Below are 27108 nucleotides of genomic sequence, written 5' to 3'. Positions count from 1 at the left end.
CAATAGATCGGCCAGAAAGAGGAGTGGTTGACAAGAATCATCTCACTCCTGAAGAATCTATAGCCTGTGACACCAATTTTAAGTCAGAGAAGACTGTTGTGGAACCAAACTTAGCCATGGGAAACCAGGAAATTGAGAACTCAGTTCTAGCAGACCTCTCAACTAGACAAAAGCCAGAACTGGGTGACACTTTGGATATGAAAACTGGATATGAAATTCGGATGTGAAAGATATGGCATATCTTTCACAGTTGGGAGACATGACCTTGATGAAGGCTTCTGCTTCTTGACTAGGGATACTTTGCATATCAGAAACAAGTCACAATGAGAAGATGGCAAGGTAAAGGAGACCCAGTTACAGAAGGTGGTACTTGAAAACTATTAATCAATTCCATGGATTCTCCAGCATAGAGTGCCTCAGGAGTCACTCTTGGTTACCATAGCTACATGAAATAACTGAGTGGGGTGATCCAAAGTTTTGGAGTGTGGTGCCATCAGGATGCTGATGACACAGAGTAAATAAACGTATGATTCAGCCATTACATTGTTCAACCAAACACCAGAAAAATAGAAATGGAGCAAGTCACATTTATTTTGAAAGAATATTTACAAACCTGGAACTCATGTAAACCCAATTCCAACTTAGTGTCTGGGATGCTTAATGATTTGAAAAGATTCAAACGGATAGACACATGAAAGCATTTCCAGGAGAACACAATCTATGCAATTTGCACAAAATCTGGATATGGCAAGAATCTTAAATCAGATGGGTCTGTCCAGTACTTGCTAATGGGCTTGTCTTTGGCCAAAGTACATAGATGACATTCAAACAAACATTTTTTATAGACAGGTATAAATAGAGATTCTGATAGAATAATTTACATAGTGACCCCATAATGCAAACAGAGCTACCATTAGGTACAAAATAGTACTTATTGTGTAACTACCAATAAGTTCAACCATATAATCTACTGCATTACAAACACAAAGCTACTGAAAATAATCAAGTGGTGCATCACAAAGACTAGAAATTGATATGCCTCAGAACACACTGATCTAATTGACAAATTGGAATGAACTGTGGTTGACATTTCAAGCCAGACTTTTGAATGCTCACCTGTCACTAAATTCCGATTGATTTGTCCACCCAGAAATCCGAGAAGGCGTACAACTCTAGTTCTTACTTGATTCAATGAAAGATCTTCCTCCTAGAGAAAATTATTGCAAGAGAGTTTAAGGAAAGGTTTATGAGAAATAACATATACTGTATCAAGTTGCTTTTAGCCTTAAGGTAAAGGTTTTGTTACTTGTAGCCCTCCACAGCAGGGATCTTATTTGGGCTAGTGGTGTAGTCCACCACTGCATTAATTAAACACAAGCAACACACCACTACCATCTCCCTATTGGGATGGTCAGTAGCTGCTGCAACTGTTTTACCACAATGATATCAGTAATTCATTAATTTATTATTGTGAGCCGCCCCGAGGTTTCGGCGAATGGGGCGGCATAGAAGCCTCCTAAATAAATAAATAATTTCTGGTAAAGCACAACTGATCATTTGAACAGGGAAATTTTGTGCAATAGAGTGGCTGTTCATGACTGCTGGCTCAATGGCTCTCTCTCACTCTATAATATATTTTGAATATATTCAATATATAAAGCATTTATTTAATATATAAAGCAAGAGGCAAAAAAGTTTTAGAGAGAAGAATTAGGTTCAGATGACGATAGCCAATACTTTAAGGGTTGCTACTGAGTCATGTGTTGTTGAAATGTGAGTTATCATGTTGCCTAAATCTAGCAACACAGCCAAACAATGGTTTCTTAACCACATGCACATTACATCAGGCAGTTTGTTATTTTTAGAATTTATCCATAAAATATATTACTAACATGCTTAAACATGCATCTTTTTTATTTTTAATCAGGTTTTGTTGTTAGTCGCGAAGTCGTGTCCGACCCATCGCGATCTCCTGGACAACATTCCTCCAGGCTTTCCTGTCCTCCACCATTCCCCAGAGTCCACTCAAGCTCACGCCGACTGCTTCAGTGACTCCATCTAGCCTACCTCATTCTCTGCCGTCCCCTTCTTCATTTGCCATCTATTGTTCCCAGCATTAGGTCCTTCTCCAGGGAGTCCTTCCTTCTCATTAGGTGGCCAAAGTATTTGAGTTTCATCTTCACTATCTGGCCTTCTAAAGAGCAGTCAGGATTGATCTCCTCTAGGACTGACCAGTTTGATTGCCTTGCGGTCCAGGGGACTCGCAGGAGTCTCCTCCAGCACAATTCAAAGGCCCCAATTCTTCGGCGCTCAGCCTTCCTTATGGTCCAGCTTTCACAGCCATACATTGCAACTAGAAAAACCATAGCCTTGACAATACGCACTTTTGTTGGCAGGGTGATGTCTCTGCTTTTTAGTATGCTGTCTAGACTTGCCATAGCTTTCCTTCCCAGGAGCAAGCGTCTTTTAATTTCTTGGTTGCAGTCCCTGTCTGCGATGATCTTGAAGCCCAGGAAAATAAAATCTGTTCCTACCTCCATTTCTTCCCCATCTATTTGCCAGGAAGTGAGAGGACCAGCTGCCATGATCTTAGTTTTCTTAATGTTAAATTTCAAGAAAACTTTTGCACTCTCCTCCTTCACTCGCATCAAGAGGCTCTTTAGTTCCTCTTCACTTTCTGCCATTAAAATGGTATCATCTGCATATCTGAGGTTGTTGATATTTCTCCCAGCAATCTTAATTCCAACTGCTGATTCATCTAGCCCCACTTTTCTCATGATGTGCTCTGCATATATGTTAAATAGACAGGGCGACAGTATACAGCCTTGCCAAACTCCTTTCTCAATTTTGAACCAATCAGTAGTTCCGCGTCCAGGTCTCACTGTTGCTTCTTGACCCACATACAGGCTTCTCAAGAGACAAATAAGATGGTCAGGTACTCCCATCTCTTTAAGAACTTGCCACAATTTGTTGTGATCCACACAATCAAAGGCTTTAGAATAGTCAATGAAACAGAAACAGATGTTTTTCTGGAACTCCCTAGCTTTCCCCATGATCCAGCATATGTTGGCAAATTTGATCTCTAGTTCCTCTCCCTCTTCGAAATCCTGCCTGTACTTCTGGTAGTTCTTGGTCCACATACTGCTGGAGCCAAGCTTGTAGGATTTTGAGCATACCTTTGCTAGCAGGTGAAATGAGTGCACTGGTGCAGTAGTTTGAACATTCTTTGGCATTGCCCTTCTTTGGGATCAGAATGTAAACTGACCTTTTGCAATCCTGTGGCCACTGCTGAGTTTTCCAAATTTGCTGGCATAGTGAGTGTAGCACTTTTACTGCATCGCCTTTTAAGATTTTGAATAGCTCAGCTGGAATACTGTCGCCTCCACTAGCTTTGTTGTTGCTCAGACTTCCTAAGGCCCATTTGACTTCACATTCCAGGATGTCTGGCTCAAGGTCAGTGACAACCCCATCATGGTTATCAGGTATGTTAATCTCTTTCTTGTACAGTTCTTCTGTGTAATCTTGCCACCTCTTCTTAATCTCTTCTGCCTCGGTTAGGTCCCTGCCATTTTTGTCCTTTATCATGCCCATCTTTGCATGAAACGTTCCCTTCATATCTCCAATTTTCTTGAAGAGATGTCTGGTCCTCCCAATTCTATTGTTTTCTTCTATTTCTTTGCACTGTTCATTTAAGAAGGCATTCTTATCTCTTCTAGCTATTCTCAGGAATTCTGCATTCAATTGGGTGTATCTTTCTCTTTCTCCCTTGCATTTCACTTACCTTCTTTCCTCAGCTATTTGTAAAGCTTCCTCAGACAGCCATTTTGCTTTCTTGCATTTCTTTTTCTTTGCGATGGTTTTAGTTGCTACCTCTTGTACAATGTTGCGAATCTCCGTCCATAGTTCTTCAGGCACTCTGTGAGATCTAATTACTTAAATCTATTTGTCACCTCTATTGTATATTCATCAGGGATATGATTTAGATCATACCTGAGTGGCCTAGTACTTTTCCCTACTTTCTTCAATTTAAGCCTAAATTTTGCAATGAGAAGCTCATGATCTGAGCCACAGTCAGCTCCTGGTCTAGTTTTTACTGACTGTACAGAGCTGCTCCATCTTTGGCTGCACAGCACATAGTCAATCTGATTTCTGCGTTGACCATCTGGTGATGTCCATGTGTAGAGTCACCTCTTGGGTTGTTAGAAAAAGTGTTTGCTATCACCATCATACTCTCTTGACAAAATTCTACCAGCCTGTGTCCTGCTTCATTTTGTACTCCAAGGCCAAACTTGCCTATTATTCCAGTTATCTTTTGGCTTCCTACTTTAGCATTACAATCCCCCATGATGATAAGGACATCATTTTTGGGTGTTAATTCTAGAAGGTGTTGTAGGCCTTCATAAAACCGGTCAACTTCAGCCTCTTCAGCACCAGTGGTTAGGGCATAGACTTGGACTATTGTGATGTTGAATGGTTTGCCAATCAGATTTTAAGTATCATATAACCCAGTAATCTGAATCTCCAATGGAGCCCATTAGTTATAGCAACAAACTTGATCAGATCTTAATATTAAGACAGTATTTTTCTGGGTATCAGATTCTTGAAAAAAGAACAGCAACACAAGCCTGTAAGCAGAGCCTTCATGCTCTACTTAAGAGATGCATGAATGGATCTTTGTTGAACCTTCGGAAAACAAAATGGGTTACTGCATGGATCCTTGTTCTAACCCAGAAGGGCTGCTCTTAATGGACAATCCAGGATGCTAATCCTCTCTCATCCAAGGATCAAATCTGGTTTTGGAGGCTGCATTCATGTGGGATGTATGCCAAAGGCAACAAGAGGTGGAGCCAAAATACCAGAAATAGTAGCATATTTTAGGTTAAAAACACTTCTAGTAATAAAGCCTTGGAACAGGCATTTCAACCTTTCAGAATGGGAAGAAAACGGTTGAAAAGCCATGAAACCGCCAATTGATGGGACCCTAAAGTTGGGACTGCAACCCTGATACAAATTCTCCAATTAGTATTGCTTTCAAACTAATGCAACCAGTACAACTCTGCTGCAAACAGTGTAATGCTAGATGATGCAATGTATTTATCTTCCAACCATTATCATACTAGAATTTTAATTTAGCATTTAATTAGTTGCCAAAATATTTATTTGATTTCTATCCTGCCTTTTACCTTTAAACAACTCAAAGTGGCTTATATCTCCTCCTCCCCCTGCTCTCATTCTTGCTTTCTGCATGTTGTGATTTTATGTTTAGAAAAATATAAAATCTCAAGCCATCTTGAAAGGTTGTAGCACTATAAGCCAGTCTAAAAATACTTTGAATTCATATTTTAAAATTACCATTAGGAAGCCAACAAGAGGTCATTCAGAGCAGAATGTGAGATATATGTATCTGACATGCAAGTGTCATGGAAGCCTTATTATTTATGTCTAAATAAACAAATGTCCATTTTGGTCTTCTAGCTGAAAAAGCATTGTTTTGGAAGGTAGGAAGAAATTTTTTACCATTGCAAGACTCTTTGCTCTCTTCAGTCGCTGTATCAATACTTTGTTCAACCCCTTCTGGACTGCCTGGGAAAGTTTCTTCACTTCCCAATTATTCTCATATTCATCTAATTTGCAAGAAACCAATATTACTGCCCATTTATTATACATACAACAGCAGGTGCATTTTTAAACATTTCATCCATGCAAAAAGATGATTCACACTGAACTGGTTTGAAATGCATATCCAAAATAAACAGAATAGATGGACAGAATAAAATATATACAGTATGTCACAGAAGTGAGTAAAGCCCTCATATTTTGTAAATATTTTATTATATGTTTTCATGTGACAACCCTGAAGAAATGACACTTTGCTACAATGTAAAGTAGTGAGTATACAGCTTGTATAGCAGTGTAAATTTGCTGGTCCCTCAAAATAACTCAGCACACAGCCATCAATGTCTAAACCACTGGCAACAAAAGTGAGTATACCCCTAAGTGAAACTGTCCAAACTGGGCATTATTAACCATTTTCCCTCCCCGGTGTCATGTGACTCATTAGTGTTACAAGGTCTCAGGTGTGAATGGGGAGCAGCTGTGTTAAATTTGGTGTTATCATTCTCACTTTCTCATACTGGTCACTGGAAGTTCAACATGGCACCTCATGGCAAAGAATTCTCTGAGGATCTGAAAAAACGAATTGTTGCTCTACATAAAGATGGCCTTATAGCCTAGGCTATAAGAAGATTGCCAAGACTCTGAATTTGAGCTGCAGCACGGTGGCCAAGACCATACAGTGGTTTAACAGGACAGGTTCCACTCAGAACAGGCCTCGCCATGGTTGACCAAAGAAGTTGAGTGCACGTGCTCAGCGTCATATCCAGAGGTTGGCTTTGGGAAATAGACATATGAATGCTGCCAGCATTGCTGCAGAGGCTGAAGGGGTGGTGGGTCAGCCTGTCAGTGCTCAGACCATATGCCGCACACTGCATCAAATTGGTCTGCAGTGCTGTCATCCCAAAAGGAAGCCTCTTCTAAAGATGATGCACAAGAAAGCCCGCAAACAGTTTGCTGAAGACAAGCAGACTAAGGATGTGGATTAGTGGAACCATGTCCTGTGGTCTGATGAGACCAAGATAAACTTATTTGGTTCAGATGGTGTCAAGCGTGTGTGGCAACAAAAACCAGGTGAGGAGTACAAAGACAAGTGTGTCTTGCCTACAGTCAAGCATGGTGGTGGGAGTGTCATGGTCTGGGGCTGCATGAGTGCTGCCGGCACTGGGGAGCTACAGTTCATTGAGGAAACCATGAACGCCAACATGTACTGTGACATACTGAAGCAGAGCATGATCCCCTCCCTTTGGAGATTGGGCCACAGGGCAGTATTCCAACATGGTATCAACCCCAAACGCACCTCCAAGACGGCCACTGCCTTGCTAAAGAAGCTGAGGGTAAAGGTGATGGACTGGCCAAGCATGTCTCCAGACCTAAACCCTACTGAGCATCTGTGGGGCATCCTGAAATGGAAGGTGGAGGAGCGCAAGGTCTCTAACATTCATCAGCTCTGTGATGTCGTCATGGAGGAGTGGAAGAGGACTCCAGTGGCAACCTGTGAAGCTCTGGGGAACTCCATGCCCAAGAAGGTTAAGGCAGTGCTGGAAAGTAATGGTGGTCACATAAAATATTGACACTTTGGGCCCAATTTGGACAGTTTCACTTAGGGATGTATTCACTTTTGTTGCCAGCGGTTTAGCCATTGATGGCTGTGTGTTGAGTTATTTCGAGGGGACAGCAAATTTACACTGTTATACAAGCTGTATACTCACTACTTTACATTGCAGCAAAGTGTCATTTCTTCAGGATTGTCACATGAAAACATATAATAAAATATTTGCAAAATGTGAGGGCTGTACTCACTTCTGTGATATACTGTATTACTAATTGCCATTAATTTGTTTTCTATGCACAGAATCAATTGGAACCAATCAGTTTTAAAAGGTCAAATAAGACAGAGAAGCTAAATGTAAATGATAAAATAAAATCTCAAATGCAACAATTTTCCAGTATAGTCAATCCAACAAGTATATGTTTAGTCAATACCTGACTGCCATTACAAAATCCTTTATTCTTCTATATCCATTCATTGTATTTACCTGTTGATGTTGAAGTTTTCAAATAGCCATCAAGGCAAGGCAAAATGTCCTTGTAGGAAGGTTGTATAACATATCTGGGAATATGGGATGACCAGTCCTCCAGTGCATCCAGTGCCACATCAGCCATTGGGGTGTAGCTAAGGCCCAGTATAAAAGCATTCTGTACAACAGTCATAAAGAAAACTGTTACATGCTAGGGGACTCTAAATATTTATGAATGGTTGTCGCTGCATGGAATGTAGCAGGCACTGCTACAAAATATCCAATATATTATAGCTTTAGAAAATCTGCTTTTGGAATGGAATAGATGTTAGGTATGGCAGAATACTGAAACATTCACAAATAGGAGTGCAAGCACAACATACGGCACGTATATAGATTTGCCATTCAATCAAACTCTCCCCTCTGATTTCTCCCTAGTTGTGACAATACAGACAAATAAGTAAATGTACATATTTACTTTGAAACAAGTTTCATGTATTCTTTTGTTTATTTGCAGCATTTGTATTCTGCTCCATCACCAAGCAGATTCTGGAGCAGAGAATTCACTGAATTCAGTGTATTTTGAATAAAGATGCACAGGGCTACATTTTAAGTCTTACTAGTATGAACATGGATCCTGTACAAGTAAAATGTAGTAAACATTTTTCAAATGTTACAAAAGGAAACATGTTTATTGTTCATTCACCATACTAACTCACCTGTAAAGCAGGAACGTACACTTTAATATCAAGTTTGATGATATCATGTGGCAAGGACAACACAAAGGTCAGACAAGATGCCAACAACTCATCTTTGTACTGCTTCATTTTTGCTGTTACCTAAATTAAGAAATAAGAAGTCTTCATAGAAATGTATAACTACTACCTGTAGTTCAAAGCATATTGGAAAAATATTGGATAAGGAAATAATATACAGGAATTTTAAGATAAATTAATTAAAACTGTAAACCTAAACACACTTTTGCAGAACTAGGTTTCATTGAATCAGCCAGACAGGTTTTTGAGTAGTAAAAGCTTGAAAATTATATTCCAGGTCTGGTGGTAATAATCTGACTAGTGATTGGTCTGGTGTAACATGAGTGTGGATGTTTAATGAGTTAGAACTGCTCAAAGGATATGGATCATGCTTATACACCAAGTGCAACTGTCGAAAAGGTAAAATTTTGCCTGTGTCCGTATCTCAAAAGGCACTTTACACATGCTTCAAAAAAAAGTTCACAGAATCACCTCTTTTCCAAATTTGGCAAATAATGCAAAGCAGGAATTCTTCTCTGAATCTTCCGGACATGGTTTTTTACTGCTTGGACCAACACCCTAGCAAACAAAAGAATATACAGATTTTGTGAGACTTGACTTAGTGTTCTATGCTTTGTTAACATAACTTACTGAATAATGGGTTATTCCTAGATGACAATATACAACTATTAAGGAATGAGTTGTATATTAAGGAAGTCCAAAGACTACTGAAATGTCCTTTTAAAATCTATTTGAAAATTGTAATTGATTCAGATCACAGAAGACTGGGACTAGCAACAGGAAACACATCTTAAGTTAATTCCACAGGCTTCCACTTGATTTCTGAGCATAACAGACACCTATAAAGCCCTGAATGACTTGCAAGCTGTGTTCCTCAGGAACTACCTACTTAAAAATAAACCCCCAATTATTAAAATTTTCATCAGAGATTCTTCCTTCTTTTAGTGCCCCTACTTTCAGAAGTTTGGTGGCTGGAAATTAAAGTCACCTCAACCACGACACATTTTGGTTATCATCTTTCACTTAATTGTCACAGTTATGTTCATGTGTACGCCAACCAATGTTAATATTGTACTACCTTGAACAAATTACCGAGTTCTCCTTCTTACCTCAAAGTATTTTGTTTTCTTAGCAATTTTCATGGCAATGGCCAAGAGCTTATAAAATCCACTAATAAGAGGTGATCGTATTGACTGTATAATTATCTCATAACCAAATGAATACATCCAAGGCCCAAAGTTTTCAACATGCTTCTGTGGGAGGACTTCTCTGTGAGGATAAAAGGAACAGCAACAAAGAGAACTTGTATTAAACTGGAAGAAGGCAAGCAAGTGAACTGTCCTGCCCAGACCAATGATTAGTTGAAGTTATATTCAATAAAATTCAGGAGTAAGTCTACTGTGACTACTCTAACCACTCACTGATTCTACTGACAAACACCTTGTGAATCATGCAATCTCCAGACCAAAGGTTTGGCCATCTGTATGTTGTTGGAGGGTATTGTATCAGCACAATATGTTTAATTGTGTGCCATGCCCATTTTCTTTCTTTAAAATAGACATAACATACCATACCTGCAAAATTCCACGAGGTTAATGAAGGCTGTAAAGTCTTTTGGCTTTGTTGGCTGAAGGTTTGCAGCTGGATCAGAAGTAGCAATGGTGAGATTAGTGTCAGTTTCATTTCCATCCTAAGAAAAGAATATCAGACTCAGAGCTTTTAGCTGGCAGTGACCAAACCTCGTCCTTGTCTTACATGTGCCATTCAGAGTGCAACAGGCAAGCTCTCCCTTGCTATTTTATCAAAATAATACGTTTTGAATTACTTGGATTAATATATAGCATAAAATTACTTATATTGTAAGCTGTCCCAAGATATAAAAGTTTTAAACAAACAAACAAATAAATAAATACTTGGATTAATATATATTAGGGTACATTTTCTCAATACTCAACTTCAGTGACCAAGTCAGGCTTGGAAAACCTTTGACAGATAGATATAGATAGATATATCAACCCTACCAATCTCAAAAAATAACTTATGGTTTAAAATACAAGTCCAATCAATGCTACCAAGATAGCAACATCAATAACAAGAATAGCTTCAGTAACCCATCCAATTTGGCAATCACACTGAAGCGGGCACATAGGATGCAATGTGGGAATATACGGATGTCAACTTGGAGAACTACAGTTACAGGTAAACAATCTGTTCATGGTTTCTATGCTTTACACTTATGGACAAGTAAAAAGCTCACTTACCAGCAGTCAGTAAAGGACTGACTTACCAGTAGTCTGCTATTACTTGGACAAGGGCATGGCCTAACTGAAAAAGGAATCAGGACTGGCATGGATACCTAGGTAACTGTGGTGCATAAACATGGACAGTTTCAATCCAGTAGCTGGCCAACACAATTCTGCCAAGGCAACTATGGAGACAGTGAATCCATGGGTAGAATGCATGTATAGCTATTTTAGGAGATCTAATTAATGTGCCAGCATAATTTCAATGGCCTAGATGGCAAAGTGCTGAGAAGAGGCAAGGAAAATTTACACTTGTCATTGGGTGATACAGAGCCCATACATGTGATACACAGAAGCCACAAAAAAAAGCAAGTATAAATACTATGAAAGGAATTACAATTTCAATTGTGTAAGTACAGTCTGAAAACGCTTAACAGAACACCAGAAAGAGATAGTTTTTGCTTTAAAGTATTGTCTATGAAAGTCTTACCTTTTCTTCACTAATGTTTTCTTTCTGAACTGTGAGGTCCAACTTTTGAATTACTTTTAGAATAGACTTTATGAGTTCATCATACAACAAACGATTTAGAGATTTTAGTGGTGATTCTAAGATTAGAGGGGTTTCATCTCCCAACAGAGATTCCTTCATTGAAAGAAAACGAAAATTATTTTACATAGAGTTATCCCTAAATTAAACATTGATTAGATTCATACAACATGACAACCCATGATGGCTTCTTTACACCAGGATGTCTGAAAAATAATTAGAAAGAAAATATACATAGCATTAATGGCTACAAAGTAAATGGAGGGGAAATGTCACATGACCCCAAACCATGTCCTGCAGAGTGGCTTGCTTGTGAGTGACAAGTCCAAACTGTGGCCATTGCCATTGCCTTGTCAAACCCCATGTAAAAGAAGTCTGGGTTTAAATGGCTGGCTATCAAAACTCCTTACCCTGAAAACAGAATGGAATTGTACTATCTTGAGCAGCTAGAGGAAAAGTATAAAATGTACAGAACACTGAGGATAATCAGGACAAAAAAAATGAGGTTCTTGCCATGAAGAGGGTGAAGAGCTCATGCTGCCAAGAGAAAGCAATGTTAAAATAAAAACTGTTTGGAATCTTTCTGGGTCCATGGTGAGTCATATGTTGAGTAAGCCATGAGTTGTTGGGGCAACTGCCAACCCACCATGGTTTCTTGACAGAGCAAATTAGCATGATAACTGGATATATCCACTGTATTTATGCAAATTTCTCATAAAATATGATGTCCAAGAACATGTAAGGTTTAATAACAGAAGCCTCATGTCAAAGCTGGGTTCATGCAGCACAGCAACCTATCATGGGTAACATATCACAATGAGTTGTCATGTAGTCTAAAACCCAGACTGCTTCCTGCAGGGTGGCTTACTTTTCAGCAACTAGTCATTCTGACAAGTTTTGGCTTATTCTAGAGTTGTTTGTACTACAATGTCTGCAAAATAATTAAAAAGGAAATATATGTAGATTTAATGGCTGCAAAATAAACAGAAGGGAAACGCAATGCAAACTTCCCTTCCATTTACTTCCCAGCTGTGAAACATGTACACATTTTTCCTCCATTTACCATGAGATTTGTATGTATCTCCACTGCATTTATTCACAAGCCATTTTCTTGTATTTCCCAGTTTAACAAAGGTGCAAGTCAGCAAAAACCTTCGGAAGTGGCAGAAGGGGATGGAGAAAATGGGGCACCAGCTTAACTGAGACTTATACCCAGCTGCCCCCAACATGGTTCCGTTCAATCCATCCCATTCAGTTGCCTCCTCTTTTATTTTTTAAAAGAAATGTGAGATCACTGTAGTAACTACAGCAGTCGCTGCTGCAAAAAGTTGGACAGCAATTAATACTGCTCCTTTCTGCAGTAGTGAGATGCTTATATGCCTATATGCAATCTTGCTTTGTTGGTTTTGTTATTTGCTACCAACTGTACTTCACTCACTGTGACAGCTGAAACATACAATGTATTTACATATATTTGACAGTTGTTACGTATACTCGTCTAATTCCCTGACAAAAGAAAATTTTAAAAGAAACTAGAGAGATATTTGTGCATATTTCTAAGGATGAAGGATATAGGAGCCTATTACATTTTTCTGAAGCCAAAAAGGAAGGGGAAAAAGAAAAGATAAATATTCTTGAAGGAAAAGGAAAGAAAATAAAAGGCTAGTAGACTGGATTAGGAGAAGAATTGGGAGAACTCATTGTGAGTCCAATTGTCCCCAGGGTATTCAACAGATTGTTCCAATTTGATTGTGAGAATTATTTGAAGGGTAGCTTAATGTGTCATATAAATCTCCCATCCTCTGAACTAGTTTCTCATGTAATAAAAACCATGATTTAATTAACCATGTGGGTTGCTGTTACATGTGACTCTAGACCACTGGATTAACTAGATACTGTTTGCAAAATTCAACACAGAAAGAGATCCTCTGGTTTGCTGTAGAGTTGTGAACTATGGGGTGCCATTATGTATGAATCCAAAACTGTGAGTTATTCATGTATCATTCTGCCTGGTTACAGAGGGAGTGGACAAAGGGTTTAAAAAAGAATAAAAAGAGTAAGGAAAAAACCCCAGCTGTTCTACATGCCAGTATCACAAATGCATACAAGCAGGGTATAGGTGAAAAAGTAGGAGCCAGAGAACCCAGAAATTGAAAAAAGTGATCTACAATTTGCTGAATTGTCGGCAGCCAAAATCATGTGTTAATTCTGGGTAAGACAACAACTCATTAGTTAATTAAACCATGAATTGGCATCATGTGTGAACCATGTATAAATGATACTCTTAATGAAAGATTGGCATAGTCTACAAGATCTAAGAGGTAAATTATAAATGGAAAGGATGAAATAACAGGGCAAATACCAAATGGACAGGTACAGACAGTGTGTACACAATGTAAAAACATACTGATGTCTATAGAAACCTTGCCCAGTAGCTCACAGAACATATATATACAGCTAAAATTTGGTTTGTTTATAACCTATTTTATTCAAATGAGATACAAAGCTCAGTAGCACACACATTTAAAACAAAGACTGAACATTCTAGGGTGAGAAAAAAGCAAAATACTAACTGGAACCACTTAGAGGATAGTAAGAGGGTGCACGCTAAGAAGGAAAGGAGAAAAACTTATACTTTTCTCCAGTAAGAAGAAAATTATGGAATCGTAACAGTTTGTTCTTTAAATACTCTAGCATTAGAGTTTTACCATCATGGTGTCACAGCTCAGCAAACTTCTGAAAAGGTCTAGGTAATCCTTATATGTAGGTACTTTCCATTTCCCACTCCTAACTTCTCCAGATGTAGGACTTCCTTCTAAACCAGAAACTTCTTTTCCTGTATATTCCTAGGAAGTATCACAATATTGAAATGAGTATATATGAAACCATGCAGCTTTCCACAATCCTAGATGGCTATGATAACAGAAATACAAACACAGCTTCCTAATTTCAAAAGGATGAGAGTTACTGCACTCAGACCCATTCTTCCAAGACATGTTAAGAGCATTCAATGAACAGCCCAGTTCTCAGGAGCATATTTTTGATATGGTACAACAGCCTGTGCCCCATAGATAATGTCTGAGGTACCAGTGAATAGCTTTAATTCCCAAACCTCAGGCCAGAGACAGCATTCTAACCTCTGAGTGGGGAAATAGTGAACTATTCCCCTTCCCCCTTGCAGCCATCATGGAAAGAACTGCACTGGATGTCCTCTAAGGTCAGGTAAAAATCTTAGGGAGGGGGAAAAGGGGTGTTTCAATGGGCAGAGATGGGAGAATGCTGGAAAGGTTAGCATGTGAACAATCCTGAAGCCTCTCCAGCCTCCTTTCCTCCCAGATTAGACAAGAAAAAAGCCCATATGGAGTTCTATTGGGTGGAAATGCAGGCCAGGACGAAGGACAGGGAGGCAAAGATCATCTCTGCCACACCTAACATTCTGTAAGGCTCCAAAGTTCAAAGGTTTATGATTTTCAAAGGTGCATCCTACAATGGCTCTTTGATACATTACTTGAACTTGTATATGTATCCAATAACAGAAATAAAAAGATGCAACTGGCTAACACAACACACGTAAGCACGTGAACTTCAGGAAACTGTAAAGATCTACGCTGTAAGTAAATTGCTTGAAAATGTTTTAATCATTATGATACTCCCCAAAAGTTTAATGAATTGTATTTTATGAAGATTTTGAGCTCTCAGAGAATAATAATGAACTCACAGAGTTACAATCTCTTCATGAAAAAATGTAAGTTAAATAGATTTCAAATAGTTTAAAATCTTGCAGTATACATTTTCCTACAGCCAAAAATGGTCCAAAACACACAGGCAGATACGTGTTTCAGTGTTAGATGTCTCATCTGTTCTGGTCATACAGTAATAGAGAAATATTTAAAGATACTGTTCAAACTATGCAGAAGAAAATTTAGGTCCTAAAATATAACGTAAGAGCTTAGTTAGTTGCTTTTACCTGAATCTTATATACCTAAACTATGCTTTGCACAGTTCCAGTATAAATCGCACATTATAATATCTCCTCCCACTAAACCTTATCTGAAACTTCAATTAAAACAAATAAAGTCTCTGAGAAAATAAAAACTGAATAAAAGGTAAAGGTAAAGGTTTCCCCTTGATGTGAAGTCCAGCCATGCCTGACTCTAGGGGGCGGTGCTCATCTCCGTTTCCTAGCTGAGGGAGCCAGCGTTTGTCCACAGTCTCCGTGGTCATGTGGCCAGCATGACTAAACACCGAGGTGCACGGAACGCTGTTACCTGCCCACCGAAGTGGTACCCTTTTATCTACTTGCATTTGCATGCTTTCGAACTGCAAGGTTGGCAGGAGCTGGGACAGAGCAACGGGAACTCACCCCGTTGTGCATATTCGATCTGGCGACCTTTTGATCAACCAGCCCAGCAGTTCAGTAGTTTCACCCACTGCACCACCTGCATCCCAAAAAAAACAACTGAATACTAGCCACCAAATGCTGTTAACAGTATGCAACTGAACTCTTTGCACACCAGAGGTTAATATAGACAAGAGCTAGAGAACAGCCAGGTATGTATGCATTAGCTCAATTGTTTTAGATAACCAATGTTTGGGGTGTGACACACCTTTCTAAAGAGGGATACAGGGTTTAAGGAAACTTTCTACAGATGAATTTAAGGAAATCCTAAACTAAATCATCATAAATAAACCAGGTCTGGGGAGTGTTGCTGGAAGATGTAGAGGACAGCCCTTGGCTAAATTCATGGAGCTACTGATAGAAGGCAGCTAGAAAAAATAGTGAAAAACCAACAGACGCAATAAGCAACTTGCAACTCAAACACAACTTTTATTAAAAAGCTACAAACAACTGAATAGAAATCCTAACTGCAGTTGTTTTAAAGTGACATCACATTCCAGGTAAGATGACATACTATCTAGATGCTAAGAGTGTCCAGGCCACTGAGTTACCACTTGGATCACTGCAGCTGCTTACCTGAAAGAAACACAGACTCTGGACAATAGCTCAGCATGGGTTGGTGTGTGTGTGTGTGTGTGTGTGTGAAAGAGAGAGGGGGGGGGAGAGAAGGAGGGAGAGAAGGAGAGAGAGGAGAGAGACTGCGAAATGTGAGAGATCATTTACTATGTCAATGGTTTCCTTGTTTAATATGTTCAGATAACAATAACACTGATATAACTCCTTATATGTAAGTGGTGAGGCAAGTCATGTCAAAATGGTTCACAGGATTTCTGGAATGAGGTTTAAGCAAATGAGAAAGAACTCTTGCAATTTTTGAAGCTGTGGCCCATGAATTAAAAAATGAAGGAACAAATTCTTGGCTGAACTAGAAACAACCCCCATTATATATATTAATAGCATATATAACTATAAACAAATTTTACCTTTTGGTGGGGTAAGACAATTGGTTTAGAACAGACTCTGATTAAAACTTGATGCACTGAAAATAAAGACATATCAACACATTAAAAACACATCATCAAGTCAACTAAAGAAATAGCTGAATTTTCTAATATATCAGCAAATCATTTTCCTGGTACTGAAAAAGTCCATAATGAGCAACTGTCGTCATTACCAACATGAAGATACAAGATTAGTTAGCAGGTTACACAAAGGCCCAAACATGCATCTATGCAGGTGATGGAAACCAAAGAAAAGAATACCTTGCACAAATCACCTGGCTTCATACGAGTATAGCAAGAGCACATATCTGAGAAAACAAGTGTTAGCACATTACAGATACTCTGCTTTAGTGTTTGGATGTCAACACACAGAAGCACCCCCTGCCCACACCTACAGATGGGGAAAAAAAGATGCAGCAACTCACATACATGACCAATGGAAAGAACAACCTCATTAAAAAGTAAAAGAACTGCAAATGTCTCTTCTACAGTGAAAACCATGTCTTGCCTAAATGCATTGATTTAAACTGCCACCCACACAGCCAGTGATAGTAGTATCTCCCATACAGGAGATACAAGAAACAAGTAGCCATGCTAGCTCAGGATGGTGGGAGTTGTACCCCAAAATGACTGGATGATAGCAAATTAAGGAATCTATATTTATACAACTAAATATATAAACTGAATAATGGAATCAGCATTTCAACGATCGCCCAAGCCAAACTGCTGCTGCTATTACATTACATTTATATCCTCCCTTTTTTCCACTAGCAAGGAACTCAAGGCAGCTTACACAGTTCTCCTCCACTCCATTTTTATCTTCAAAATGGCAACCTGTGAAGTAGGTTAGGCTGAGAGTCCATGATCTAAATAATCAAAGATTATGACATTCCTAAACCTAGCATTACCTTTAATGAACACATTTCAAGCTTCTGATACTTGAACTAGTGCAAAGAAACAAGTATTTATAGATTAATAAAACTTACCCACAGTGCTCATAACGCTCCAAAGTACAGGTCCCTTTCCTGCCAGGGCTAGAAAAACCTTTACAATGGATTTACAACATGTGGACTGCATTTTTACACTGTAATGTGGGAAGCTATCCATTTGTACTACAATAAGACGTTCAAGAACTGGAGTGTATACTTCAGGAATCTAAAAGAAAAAGAAGAATGGCATATTAGGAAATAGCATCTTACATTAAGGGCATTCACTACTTTAAAAAAATCAAGTTTTTTCAATTGGTGAAGTCCCCGTACTAATATTCACATCCATCCTAAATTGTAAAATAACAACTTCACAAATGAGGTTTAAACTGCTGACTTACGGTATCTAAATGGAATATAACACTAGCAATAGACTGAAGGAAACTTGGTAGCTGATACATATGGTCATCTATGGTTTCTGCCTCGGTGAGATACATTTGCTTACACCGCTGAAGAAGTTCAACATACATGAAGTCTACATCCTTTGAATTGATTGCTTTACATGGCTTTAAAGGAGAGAGAGAAAATACAAATATTACAATTGAAAAAAAGGCATAATCTAGCCCATCACGGATAGACCCAACAAAAATGCATGCATGCCTGATTATTTATTTATTTAAAAACACTTCTATGCCACCCCATTTGTAAAAGCCTCAGGGCGGCTTACACAACAGATACAATTCACACAATTAACCTTAAAAATTTGGAGACATTTCGGCACAATATAAAACCCAATTAATAGCCAATTAACAATTAAAATAACTTTTAAATAAAAAGGTCTTGGCCTGGCGACAAAAAAAAAATAACGACGGAGCCAGGCGGACCTCTCTGGGGAGTGCATTCCATAGGTGAGGCGCCACCGCAGAGAAGGCCGTCCTCCGGGTACTCACCCTCCTAAAATCTTTCATGGAGGGTTCCCAGAGGAGGGCCTCTGCCGCTGATCTCAGGGGGCAGAGGGGCATATATGGACACAAGTGCTCCTTTAGATAACCAGGTCCCAAGTCGTTGAGGGCATTATAGGTGATAACCAACACCTTAAATTGGGCCCGGACTTCCCAGGGGGAGGGGCCTGGAAATCCCCCAAGGCCTTCAGGAATCCATCCGGATCCATCCGGCTCCGGGGGCAGACCAACACAATCGGGTCCGCACCCTTACAGAGGGAAAAGCTGCTCTCGAGCTCAAACCTCACGAGGAAGTGATCTGACCACGACAGGGGTGTCAGACACAAGTTCCTCACCCTCAGATCACCCTCTTCCTGCCCCATCGAGAAAACCAGGTCCAGAGTGTGTCCACGTTCATGGGGCGGACCAATGACATGTAGAGACAGCCCCATGGCCGTCATGGAGGCCATGAAGTTCTGAGCCGCCCCAGTCAGAACCATCTCAGCATGGAGATTGAAGTCCCCCAGGACCAACATCCTGGGGGTCTTCAACACCAAATCTGAGACGATCTCCGTCAGCTCAAGCAGGGAGTCTGTTGGGCAGAAGGGTGCACAGTGCACCAAAAGAATCCCCAGTCTGTCTCGGTCGCCCAACACCTAGGTCTCTGTAATGCAAGCCAGGTCGGCCCCCTCATCCACAATCAAGTCATGGATGAGGGATGATTTATTATGGACCGACGTGGCATTAAGCAACAGCACCGACAGGCCTAGGGGGTGGTTGACAAGCCTACCTGGAACCCTCAGGCTGGGGGAATAACCAGAAAGAGGAACAGGTGTTAACCATCTGTCCCTCCTTCTTCTACACGGACATGTTAGACCCCCAACGCCATAACGTTCATTGCCCGTGACCATCCCAATGGTGGCGCCCACACGCTCCCCAGGCAACCCCATATTCGAAGCCAAAAACGATTCCATTAAAATGAACTAAAAACACATTAAAAACAAATTAAAAACACTTAGGAACACTTAAACACCCCCACAACCCCCTAATCCAATTTAGCAATCCCACCCGCCGGCCGACAACAAAAGCCCCTGGCCAGCCCAGCCCCGGCACGGTCCCCAAATGGCGGTGATCGCCCTTTGGCCGTCGCCCTTCAGCCGCCGGCCCCGGCCGCGTCTGGTGAGATAAGCCAGCGACTCGTCCCTGCGCCCTGCCCCCAATCCGGCGTGGCTCTCCCCAGCGCCGGTAGGGCGGGGAAGCAAGGGTGGCCACACGGCACTCGCCAGCCAGAAAGATGGCATCCTCCTCCAGCAGCAGCGTCGATCGGCCTGGCGTCCTCCAGCTCCGGTGGGTCCAGCGATGACCGCGGACTGCGGTGTCAGCTGTCCCCCGGGCTCCGGTGGAGCGCCCCACGATGTTCCCCAGCTCGGCGGCGTCACAGCATGGTGGCAGCAGATGGTCAGAGGGAGGGGGAGGGGCCTAGTTCCCAGCAGTTTCACGTAGATATTGAATAGCAAGGGGGACAAAATGGACCCCTGCAGTACTCCATGGCATAACTGCCATGGCGCAGAGTCATAGTCCCCCAGCACCACCTTCTGGAATCGGCCATTGAGATAGGAGTGGAACTATTGCAAAGCAGTGCCTCCAACCCCCAGTCCCGCTAGCCTATCCAGAAGGATACCATGGTTGAAGGATACCTGAAATATTTGTACAAAAAGTGTCTAAGAATTCAATGAGCTCCTGGTCCTAACATTCAACTCCTACAACACATTACATCAGGAAGTAAAATAAATACCGCAGCGAAAAGTCCATATCCACGAATAGCAATGGACAATTCCTTGTTGCTGGCATCCATCCTTCTGATGATACTATAAAACTGTTCCATGAAGAACTGCAGTTTATCCTTATGCATTTCTACATCCTTTGCTACCATTGTAGATATCTGCAAATTATATACATATAATTTAATATTAGATAAATATTTATTTTGAATTTTGAATTATGAAACATAGATTAAAATGATCTTAAGCAGAAACAAAAACTATTCAGCAGCTTATCCAAACCAACTTCTCCAAGACCACAAACCGTGATTGGCACACACAATTCTGAAACTTTAAAGTTATGATGCAAGGAACAAAGAAGTGTGGTCCCATTAGTTCTGACACTAATGAGACCACATTTAAATAAGATTGCAATTCTATAGTCCCTCAAATGACATTCCAAGGCCCACAGGATTAAATCTTGCCCTCTGAGGGGAGAGAGAGGTTTCCTTATGGAGAACAAAGACGAACCTCAGATTGTGCCTCCCTATAGGAAACCATGCCCCTTGCTGCTCTGCTTTAGATAGGGACAAAAGGAAGCAGTTCAGGAAGAGCATCATGAGTGGATGGGAAAAGGCTTCTGATTCACAGGCTCCAAAGATTTCTCAGTCTTCAAGATACTCCTAACACGAGTGAACCATGTGCAAGCTGGTACTGTTATGTATTATGTCATTATAATAAAGGTGATATACCCAATATTAACATCGGTTGGCAGTTGAGCTCCAGGACCAATTAAAGGTGCTTTGTTTTAACATATAAAGCCGTCAACAGCTTGGGACCAGGATACCTGAAGGACAGCCTGCTCCCATATGTACTTGCCCAACCCCAAAGATCAGGTTCAGGGGCCCTTTTGAAAAAGCCATTCTCCAAGCAGGTGAGGAGGATAGTAAATAGAAGAGGGGCTTTTCAGTGATTGCACCCCACTTATGGAATAGCCTACTGAGAGTAGTTTACCTCAATCTTTTCTCTGCCAGGCAAAAACTGTGTTATTTTCCAGACATTTTAATAATTGATTTTAGTACATACTGTTTAAAAAAGGAATTTTTATATCATTTTATGATTTTAAGTCTCATGCTTTAACTCTCAGCTATTATATTGCTACTGTTATATTGCTACTTTGTATTATTGTTGTGTTGGTCTTACTTATTTTATTGTTATATTGTTTTATCGTCTGTTGTAAATGGTTTAGAGATTCCTGTAGAACTATTAGAGCAGCATACAAGTTCAATAATAAATTAATAAATAGTTTCCCTCCGAATAGCTCCAATGCAATGGAAATCATGAAGAAAAAACAAACCACCAAATGAGATGGGAGAGGAGGGAAAGAGGAAAAGTAACAACACTTTCTTCCTCCTTTCTAACCTGCATACATGAACCTGTCAGCACACTGAATAGGACAGTTCCTCCTCCATCAGATCTTCCCATCTCCACTGCTGCTTAAGTAGTTAAATCAACAATAACTCACTATACACCCATTAAGCAATTGATTCCCACTTCAGAAAACTCTCTTATGCTTCTAACAGTAAAACTGTGCCTCCAACAAGGAGAAGATTGTGAAGACAGCCAGGCATACGTGAAAGTCCAAACAGGCTGGACAGAAAGTACAGCAAAGAGGTAAAAGCAGGGAAAGAAAAAGATCAGAAAAAGACATAGCAGACAGAAGTTTCTATTGGATTCTATTGGACAGTATTTATTGATCGGTTAGCTAATGAAGTATGGAAAAAGTTTGGTGCAAATTTCCAGATTATGCATATTGTTTAATATTTGTAATTTAATAATTCATAAAGTTATGGGATATATGTATTTTACCTGTTTAAGACATGCATCCAAGGCTGAATTGCTAGCTTTCTTCAGTTCTACATTCTGGTGGCCACACCATTTAGACATTAGTTCAAATAATAAGGCATAGTTGTCCAGAAGACAAGTACCAAATTGAACAGCATGCTTGCTAAACAAATGTAGACCAGCTGCAAAGTAAAATAATAATAATAATAATTTAAAGGCAATAAATGGTTTCAGCTAGACAACTGAGCATATTTTAATGATTTTAACATTGCAATTCTGCTTTTCCTGATTATAATAGCCATATCTTTAAAGAAACAAATTAGAACTTAAATTTCAAATTTGCCTGCCCTCCTTTTGTTATTTGAAAAATTATATTTTACCTTTTGTAAATGAAAATATATTAAATATGCTACACTTTTTCCATCAAAAAGAAATATGCTCTCACAAAGACATACTATTATACAGAGCTATATGAAATAAGTTCTTACCAAGGGGCACAGCATATCGCTTCAAGTCAATCTGCAATGTTAAAAGAATCAATATAAAAAGATTTGTTCATCACTTATCTAGAGAATTACTATTTTGAAAGACGTTTGATGGGACATCCCATATACCTGTGGACTTATTGCCTTCACTGCAAAGTCGAAGATCTCTTTTGAAGTTTGGGGATCTGTAAAGAAAATGCACAAGCCAAGATGGTCACTGTAGTGAGGCAAGACCCTCCTCCTGAGTAAACATGCTGCTCTATGGTTTTCACAAGGCTTTATTGTTACACATCTCTACCGTTGCACATCTGAGTTCACCCAGAATGAAGTGTTGAGCCCTCTCCAACACCAACCCAGAGGTGGGGCACTGTGATACCTCACCTGCTGGTGCTTCTCAACTGGATCTCCTGCCTGTGTTGTCCCCTAGCAATAGCCTCACCTCTTCAGGGGGAGGGACCTCTATATCTGACAGAGTGCTTAACTCCTGGGATCCACCCTGGTCAGATTCCAAGTCCTTCCCCTGTTCTCCCATTGGTGAATCAGGGCTCTCATCAGCCCTAGCTGCCATCTCCACCTCTTGCTGTGCTATTGCCCTGTTCCCATGGGCAGGCGGACAGGTTATCATCTCAATCCACCTGGAGTAAACCTCCTCATTCCTCGGATGGTCTTGATCTGATCCTGTAGTTTGCTGACATTCCAAAAGTTCTTTGTCTTTACTGTCTGAACTCAAATTTCCATCGAAGCTATAAACTGGTTGTGCACATTCTGGCACCTTTCCTCTGTGCGCACACACAACAGTCATGATGTGCTAGTTTGAATTTAAACTTATAAGAGGAAAGTCAGCCCTTTACAAAAGTTGATTCAAACATATTGATTTGGTTTCATTCCATGATGACCTTTTACCAGATTAAACCAAAATGATCTTCCATGGGTCTACCTCACAGATCATAAGCTATTAACAATGAATTTCTGTACCTGTCTCCCAGAAGTAAGCTCTGTTGGGTTCAATCCTATAACTGCATATCTAGAAATAGCACCCCTGAAATCACTGGAACTTGCTTCTAGGTAGAGGTATAGGATTGCACAACTGTCTGCAATAAAATAAATAAGAGCAATGCAGACACACCTACTGTCATCAAATTTTTGATTCACACTTTGCTACAGAACTAACACGGGGAAGGATGCAGAAGAAAGATCCTATGTGGATGCACCAAAACCCAGCAAGTTATCAGAAGCACAATAAAAATTCACAACTTTTTTTAAATACTGTGTTCTCTCTTTAATATTCCAGTTTTAAAAAGTTTACAAAGAAGTTGAAGAGTTCAGAGAGGAACTACAAACAATATAACATTTTTAGAGGACCAATCATATTGAGACAGTTTGAAAGAATCAAATAATTGAGATGGGGAAGGCAGGATTAGTATGTAGAAAGAATATGTGGTCAGGTATTATCTACAATAATTTTAAAATAAAAGTGAAAACAAATGTGTATCTACAATAATTTTAAAATAAAAGGGAAAACAAATGTGTATCCTAGTACTGAAAACACTATAAACTCCAAGGAATGCAAAGAGACCAAGGATGGGAAAAAATCCTACTGAAACAAACCATCTGGACCAAGGAGGCTGTAACATAACCTTTGGTAATCTCCAAGGAACATTGGACAAGCATCTTTAAGGCAAATTTATATATAAATATATCCTTCCTCAGAAAAGGGGGGTGAACTAAATGATCCATTCAATTGGCATTCAATTGAATGAGCTTCATTATGGAAGTAGGAAATGGAGTGGGAAAAGAACGTGGAAACTGTTTCCAAAACTAACTGATGCTAGGCTTATAGACTGTTTATATCTGATCCTTGGGGAATAGTTACACTGGGACTCCTATACTGGAAGAATAGGCTAATAATTTGTGGAATCTGTATGTACCCTCACCTGCACCACTTAAGTGTAGTCTCTGGTGTCCTGGTTGCTGCTGAATTTGCTGAAGCAACAGAACTGTCAACAGTTGGGAACAACAAAATGCTGACAACATACCACAATAGGAGACCAAATTGATAAACTGGGCTTTCAAGTTTATAAACATTATAGATTATTATCCCATTCTTTGTCCTAAAAAGAATTATCAATTATGCTAAAAAGGCCAACTTTAAAGCTAAACTTGGACTTTAAGGCCACTGCTAAAGCTTGCTGTCAAAATTTGGCACCAATTAGCCAATTGTGATGCCAAAATTTGGCAGAACATGAGTGAACATGTGGCCCCCAAAACATTCCAGGTGTAGGAAATTGGTCCTCAAAGTTACCCAGTCCAAATTTAACTTAAGAAAATGGCACAGAGACAGGGAGTTCTTAGGATTTTTTAAATAAGAGAGATACTACACCTTCATCCATGGATTTAGTAAAGTTATACAGGAGTGCAGTCAGTCCTTTGAGACACCCAGCTACTAATGGAAACTTAGGCTCTCTTGTTGCAGAAGTCATCTAAAAAAAAGAAAAGCATTATGCTCAAGTAAAATACTAAAGTAGACATATATCTGCATGTAACATGTAATTCAAGACATTTTTTGCAATGACCTGAGCCCGACAATCATATCCTTAATTGAAAGTGCTCCAGTGTTAGAGCCTAAATATCTAGTGACCTGCAGGGTTCATGCCAGCACAGCAGAAGTGTATTTGCAGTTTTCCTCTCACCCAGACTAAGGGTTTCTCTTGCCTTTTACTCATTCCCTTCCACTGAAATCACAGTGAATCCAGCTGTGCCACTCCTGGCAGAGGGCTGGCAAAGATTTATGGGTATGTCTGGGGGACAAGAGAGCTAGCCTTTCCTAACACACCCACTCCCACGCCACTGGCAGGCATCTCTTCCCTGCCTTCCATTGTCAGAATTTCCATGATGCAGAAGGACCAGCTGCAAAGGTTCTGTGGGGGCAAGGAGTAGGAATCCAAGGTCAAATCTCTTCCTCCAAGAATGTATTTCTCTCAGAGGGTAGAACCAATCAGTTCTATAATTCATAAAACATCTGTTTTCCCAATGTATTATAAGATATTAGGACAACAGAGAATCATTTAATCAGCTTCCTAGGTTTTATTTAAAAAAAAAAGTTAGCACAACATAGCACATGTTTACCATACTTAACTCCCACTGATATCTATCAAGCTTGTGATACCATGATTAATGTATATTAACTTCAACAGAAATCGAAACCTACTTATAACAGATTGTTTCTCTTCTAAATTACACAGATCTAGAATTCTACTATGAATCTATTAACAGCGTGTTAACAAGATATTCCCTAATTAAAATCAGCTATTGTATGTAGCAAGAGTCTAATGCTGTGAACAATAGATGGCAAAAGAAGAAGGGGACGGCAGAGGATGAGGTGGCTAGATGGAGTCACTGAAGCAGTTGGCGTGAGCTTGGGTGGACTCCAGGAGTTGGTGGAGGACAGGAAGGCCTGGAGGAATGTTGTCCATGGGGTCGCGATGGGTCGAACACAACTTCGTGACTAACAACAACAACATTGTATGTAGCAGAAATACAGTGCCTTGAGGAAGCATCCGCCCACCTCCAGCAGCACGCCGCTACATCACGCTGGAGGAAAGAGCCGCCGCCGCGTGCAAGCAGGTGCAAGCAGACACGCGCTGCCACAACGTCGATGGAAGCCAGCTCCAGCGGCCAGCGCAGGCGGCGCCGGAGCGCGTTGCCCGCCGCCCCAGGTGATCGGGCGCACGGGGTGCGCGACGGGGCGGGACTCGGAGGTGCCCTGCGGCCACAAAGCAGCGGCCGCGGGCAGGAGGGAACGGCCCCTCGGGCAGGAAACACCGATCCCGCGCTGCAAGAAAGACTTCCGCCCACCTCCAGCAGCACGCCGCTACATTGCGCTGGAGGAAAGAGCCGCCGCTGCGTGCAAGCAGATGCAAGCAGACGCGCGCTGCCACGACGTCGATGGAAGCCAGCTCCAGCGGCCAGCGCAGGCGGCGCCGGAGCGCATTGCCCACCGCCCCAGGTGATCGGGCGCGCGGGGTGCGCGACGGGGCGGGACTCGGAGGCGCCCTGAGGCCACAAAGCAGCGGCCACGGCCAAGGCTGGCAGCCTCAGGCCGGCGGCCAAAGGGGTCGCCGCCGTTTGGGAGCCGTTCGGGGGATGAGAGGGGGGGCTGGGCTGGCCAAGGACTCTTGTTGAAATAGGCTTGCCTACCGCTGAATCTTAGGGAAGGGAAAGGATTTTTTTTCTTTTTCTCTTTTTATCATTCTTTTTTTCTCCTCTTTCGAACTGCTTTATAATTTTACCCTGCTTTAATCAGTGCTTTTGAGCCATCCCTGGCCATGTCGACGTTTATATATCCTGGGGAACACACGGGTGCTGCCATTGGCGTGGTCATGGGCAATGGTCATTACAGCAATAGGGGCTTAACATGTCCACGTAGAAGAAGGATGGACAGATGGCTGACACCTATCCCTCCTTCTGGTTCTGCCCCCAACCAGAGGGCGCCACGTAGCCTTATCAACCACCCCTTGGGCCTGACGGTGCTGCTGCTCAATGCCAGGTCGG

At 40.8% G+C, this 27108-nt stretch overlaps 1 protein-coding gene across 7 annotated transcripts in view; it reads right to left on the bottom strand.

Annotated features, from left to right (window-relative positions):
- Nucleotides 1-27108, bottom strand: part of PRKDC (protein kinase, DNA-activated, catalytic subunit) — a 132047-nt gene that overhangs the window by 92455 nt on the left and 12484 nt on the right. For all 7 annotated transcript variants that reach the window (XR_006414094.1, XM_044424166.1, XM_044424167.1 and 4 more), the window contains exons 7-23: nucleotides 24938-25037; nucleotides 22687-22742; nucleotides 22561-22591; nucleotides 22097-22254; nucleotides 20263-20409; nucleotides 17928-18092; nucleotides 17587-17755; nucleotides 16583-16638; nucleotides 13909-14046; nucleotides 11144-11296; nucleotides 9985-10100; nucleotides 9520-9679; nucleotides 8882-8968; nucleotides 8354-8473; nucleotides 7653-7812; nucleotides 5518-5624; nucleotides 1117-1207 (exon numbers count right to left, since the gene is read on the bottom strand). Coding sequence is in view for 6 of the 7 variants with exons in the window: in XM_044424166.1 (XP_044280101.1) it covers nucleotides 1117-1207; nucleotides 5518-5624; nucleotides 7653-7812; nucleotides 8354-8473; nucleotides 8882-8968; nucleotides 9520-9679; nucleotides 9985-10100; nucleotides 11144-11296; nucleotides 13909-14046; nucleotides 16583-16638; nucleotides 17587-17755; nucleotides 17928-18092; nucleotides 20263-20409; nucleotides 22097-22254; nucleotides 22561-22591; nucleotides 22687-22742; nucleotides 24938-25037 (2014 nt within the window). In the remaining variant the exon portion in view is untranslated. The remainder of the gene's footprint in view (nucleotides 1-1116; nucleotides 1208-5517; nucleotides 5625-7652; nucleotides 7813-8353; nucleotides 8474-8881; nucleotides 8969-9519; nucleotides 9680-9984; nucleotides 10101-11143; nucleotides 11297-13908; nucleotides 14047-16582; nucleotides 16639-17586; nucleotides 17756-17927; nucleotides 18093-20262; nucleotides 20410-22096; nucleotides 22255-22560; nucleotides 22592-22686; nucleotides 22743-24937; nucleotides 25038-27108) is intronic.

The sequence above is a fragment of the Varanus komodoensis genome, unplaced genomic scaffold, assembly GCF_004798865.1.
Source record: "Varanus komodoensis strain SLA01 unplaced genomic scaffold, ASM479886v1 scaffold14_1, whole genome shotgun sequence".
Taxonomy (NCBI): domain Eukaryota; kingdom Metazoa; phylum Chordata; class Lepidosauria; order Squamata; family Varanidae; genus Varanus; species Varanus komodoensis.
The sequence above is the reverse complement of the archived record's forward strand: the minus strand, read 5'-3'. Positions and strand labels throughout refer to the sequence as shown.